Genomic DNA, 4,856 nt, shown 5'->3' on the forward strand with positions numbered 1-4,856 from the left:
TCTTTGAATGCAATCTTTGATTGATTATAAATTCTTTTTTTTTGAATAAATTTTAATTTCATTTTCAAAATTTTGTCATTGTACAAAGTCTAGTTTTACATTTTTATAGGTAATATAGGCAATTCGACATTAGGATTATCCCCTATTGCCAGAGAGTTTTGTCGTTGCTTACATCGCGCCACGTTAATCACTAAACCGGACATATTCTCAAAGGTAAAATTAATTATAAAATCCATGATCAATTTCAAATATCTTTTAACGTTTATTTTTAGCAATTATACGTTTATTTGAGATCTAATCCATTCACGAACAGCTGAGACACGTGTATAAACACCTGGAAACTGTTTAGCGCCACAATCATCACCCCATGATGAAATACCATGAATTTTATGATTCACAACTAATGGTCCACCAGAGTCACCTTGGCAGGCATCTTTACCACCATAGGTTAAATCACCCGCACAAAGCATACGTGGTGTAACTGTATCATTTACATAAGCGTTAATACATGCATTTTGATTTACAATTGGTATTTCAACTTTTTGTAAAATATCTGGTTGGGGTCCTTCATGCTAAAAAGGAAAATTTGCTTTTATTATTTATAAATATTCAAGTCAAATATTTTTGGAGAAAGTATTTATAACAATATTTAATTAATGGTTCTTTCACATCGTTTTTACAGAAACAGGCGATCCGAATTTAGGGACACTAAATGGAACAATAGTCAAAGAATTTGTCGGGATATTTTTAAAACATTTCTACCCTATTTGATTCTATTCATCCGAGCTTATTTCTGGAAATCATTTTCTTAATTCACAAAGTTCGATTTATTTAGCGCTTAAAATAAAAACTAGCTCTAAAATTAAATAAATTTGTAAACAACAGTCACAGATAGGGGCAAACATTTTTTCCTAATATGAGACACGATATAACATTTGAGATCGATTTTTCTTTTGGCAAGATAGATCGAGATGTGATTGTTTGATCTCTAAATTCTTATAAAATGCATTTAAAATGATTATTGGGGTGCTTCCAGGATCGTTGATCACGAATATGATGAGTAAAATATTCCCCGGGGTACCTAGGGATTAGGTAACACTAGTTGTCCATGATTTTTCACAAAATTTGTGACGAAATGCATCCAAAATCTGAGCTTGAAAGTTTTCGAGGTCGCTCATCACAAATATGATATCTTCCAAAAATTTGGTGAAAAATCTTGGTGATGAGCTTTGCAACTAGGAGTATTTTATGTCATATTCGTGATCAGTGACCTCCAAAACCCCTGAGTAATTAATTTGAATACATTTTATTACAATTAAGGATTATCCTGGGGATGCAGGGTACAACCTGGTCGTCCTGGCCAATCATTGCGTCGAGGTAACTGATGAGGAAACTCATATTCGTAATAAGAAACTCTATAAACCCCCGACTAACAAAATTTGGCCGATTTCGTTAATAATTTATCAAGTAATAAATTGTTGCACTAACGCAAATGATAACTGGCGATATCAAAAAATTTTTCATGGATTGTATTGAATGAAAATAGGTCACAAATTTTCTAATTGACTTCCTGAATCGAATGCAAAAAAATTGATTTTGAAGCGTTTTTAGTGTTATATTGTCTCGCCTATAAGAACAATCGTAATGTTTTATAATGGCCTCTTTAAAATTTTTGCTGACACTTACAGTTAAACGACCCCATCCAGTAACAATACCAACATGATCTTCAGTTAAAAATTCATTTTCTTCAGGTAATTGAATTGGTTGAATAAATTGAGAAAATTCTAATGTTTCATTTAAAATAATCAATGAAACATCATAATCTTTTGGTATTACATTAAATTCTTCATGGATAATCTTTTTGGCAACTTGTCGAACAACACCACCAGTTTCTCTATACGAAGTACCGGCACGAATTTGTAAATATTTTTCATTATAAAATGCTGTGCAATGTCCGGCAGTAAGTATAACATCTGCAGCGATAATTGTACCACCACATTGATGGCTGCGTGCAAATTCAATGGATACTTGGTATGGATAATCTTGGATTTGAGCATCTTCACCACCCGTTATTTTTCCAGGAAGGCTTATTGTTTTTCCATCACACTGTTTTACTTTACAAAATGGAATATTAAAAATTGTTTTCTTAAAGATTCCATGTATGTTTACATGCTAACGTACAACTAATCCTTTCAAAATGACTCTTCGAAAGTTCGCTATTGCATAACAGTATAATTTTTTCGTTACATAAGCCGTAAAATGTTAAAACAAATTTTTTCTTACAACTTTTGGAGCTACTTTAAACAGAATTGTTATCATATGACCCGGATAACTATTCTGGTGTTATAAAGAGTGTTCCGTCAAATTTTTGGAGAATAAATTTGCCAAAGTCATATTGGGTCTAAAAATCTTCGATTTACAAAATATCGATTTTTCCAAAAATGCGAACGAGTAGGAGAAAATAAAAATACATATCGGTAGGAAATTTTATGCTTAACAACTTTTACAAGTAGGATTTTTCCCAAAAACACACAGTTTCAAATAAAAATTAACCATCGAAAACTCGGAAAATCTCACATTAATGTAGATTTTTCAGTAAATATGAATTTCTGGACTGATATGGACTAATGTAGATTTTTCAGTAAATTTTTATTTGGACTGATCTTTTTTTTTTCTAAAATGCTTAGATTTTGAGTAAATTGCTAAAAATTGAGGAAAAACGTGGAAAATCGTTGATCACCCTTTTCTTTCTACGTATTTCATCTAATTTTCATCTTATAAACTTCATCTAATTTGATGGGAGTATCAGAAGTCTTTTGACTCAATGTACCATTGAGGAGACAAAATTGTACAAAGTATGGTTTTCAATTTTCAGAATTCCTAGAATAATATTCGAATAATTGAAATTTTAGTAACAAGTTCGGGAAAATAAATTTTACTACATTTTATCATTCAAAACATTTTGCACAAAAGTTGAAATCAATCAACCAATTTAATATTTTAGAACATTTCTCTATAGATATTAGACTAGAGAAAAGACTAGACGATAAATCGTAGTAAAATTGATATTCACTAATTTTTTCTGACAGAAGAAACTCAAAATTAACCAAAATTATTAAAACCCGTATGTCGTTAATGCTATACATGGGATCGAAAAATTTCTAAGGATTTTTCAATTTTGTCTTGACGAATTTATTTTCCAGAGATTCTTTGCGATTTATGACATTCCTGTACAATTTCATTAAAAAGTCAACTCCTGGAAATTTGGGTAACAAATTGGATTTTTTAACCTTTTAAAAATTGAAATTTAAAAAAATATAGAAGCAAATTTTTCCATAATATCAAAAACAACAAAAATATGACCTTGATTTTTTAATTATGTATTGATTAGCATGTAATCATACTTCGCGTTGCTTAAATAAATTTTCTTAAATAACGTAATTTTACTTACCCAATGTAGATGCGCACAAAATAGTAATCAAACTTATCCAAATTAAATTCATAATACTTAAAATTATTAAAAGATTTTTTAGAAATTTTTTTCATTTTATATAGAAAATAAAAATATTTTTAATTATCCACTTCAAAGATAATTTAGACAACTGATATCGATTATCTTGAAGGATTATGATTCTGTGTCAACTTATAATGGGAATAACGTGAGGGAACAAAAAATATTGTTGCGTTGATATTGATTGATGTGGGTCTATTGAATATCTAGGTATTTAAAGGTTTTACTATGAAATAAATGTATCTTAAAAGATTTTAAAAAGAGGTCAAAATAGTTTAAAATGCTAAAGTAACCCAAAATTTTAGATGTTTTTATTAATATAGCACTTTTTACAACATCCACCCCTTCCCCTCCCGCTTTCATATTTTTTGCAAATTCAAAATTTTTATGACGTATAAAGGGGTTTTGGGGGTCGTTGATCTCGAACTTTTGGCCCAAATAAGTACACCCCCTAAAAATATTACAATTGTTTTTGATAATCGATTGCAAAATTCGAGATCAGCGACCCCAAAAACCCCTTTATACGTCATAAAAATTTTGAATTTGCAAAAAATATGAAAGCGGGAGGGGAAGGGGCGGATGTTGTAAAAAGTGCTATAATAATAAAAACATCTAAAATTTTGGGTTACTTTAGCATTTTAAACTATTTTGACCGCTTTCTAAATCTTTTAAGATACATTTATTTCATACACCATATTCCCCTTACAGCGCGGGGGTTAAAACTTAAAAATTTTGCTTTAAACCATATAGACCTCTTTTAAAAATAGTTTTCTCATGCCAAAGCAAAAAAACCCCCCCCCCCCCCAAAGCCAGTCCATACACCCCCTCCCCCCCAAACAATTATTTCCAGAAAGTGTTAAATTTTCCGTTTTTCGCAAAAATATGGATCAAGGAGTCATTTTACGGGTAAGCCACTTATTATAAAATCGAAAGATAATAAAGAATGCTACAATTTAAAAAAAAATTTAACCTCGTAGGACAAAATGGCATAAAATGGCAGTCATTGTAAACAATTCCCTAAATTGGAAATTTTGGCCGAACTATTTAACGGATTTCGCTAAAATTTTAACCGAAAGTTGTAAGTAATAAAACCTACTATTGATATTAGTTTCATTAAAATCAATCGAATATTTTTCAAGTTATAGTCAAATGAACTGTTTTACCATGTGTATGTATACATATATATATATAACTGGGAGGGGAAGGGACGAAACCCCACCAAAAAAATATGAGGAGTAGTTCTTAACATTGACTACAAATCTACCAAATTTGGATATGCACCGATGTCTCCTTTTGCGAATATAAAATAAAAATGATAAAATTTCTGAAAAAAATTTCATTTTTG

General features: G+C 30.3%; 1 protein-coding gene across 1 annotated transcript; it reads right to left on the reverse strand.

Moving 5' to 3' along the window:
• Positions 1-266: 266 nt before the first annotated feature.
• On the reverse strand, positions 267-3,503 carry LOC123291001 (vitellin-degrading protease-like). Its single transcript, XM_044871458.1, has 3 exons — positions 3,452-3,503; positions 1,687-2,114; positions 267-572 (listed from the first exon to the last, which is right to left on the reverse strand). Exons 1-3 carry the CDS (start codon positions 3,501-3,503, stop codon positions 276-278), a joined length of 777 nt encoding a protein of 258 aa, XP_044727393.1. The 3' UTR covers positions 267-275.
• Positions 3,504-4,856: the final 1,353 nt, after the last annotated feature.

This window comes from Chrysoperla carnea, chromosome 1, assembly GCF_905475395.1.
Source record: "Chrysoperla carnea chromosome 1, inChrCarn1.1, whole genome shotgun sequence".
Lineage (NCBI taxonomy): Eukaryota > Metazoa > Arthropoda > Insecta > Neuroptera > Chrysopidae > Chrysoperla > Chrysoperla carnea.

Bases quoted from the DNA above. Each gene is read 5' to 3' on its own strand.
- LOC123291001 (XM_044871458.1), bottom strand. From the start codon at position 3,503: ATGAATTTAATTTGGATAAGTTTGATTACTATTTTGTGCGCATCTACA. The intron at 2,115-3,451 runs GTAAGTAAAATT...CATTTTGTAAAG, and splicing joins TTTGTGCGCATCTACATTGG to TAAAACAGTGTGATGGAAAA. The intron at 573-1,686 runs GTAAGTGTCAGC...TTTCCTTTTTAG, and splicing joins CTGGATGGGGTCGTTTAACT to CATGAAGGACCCCAACCAGA.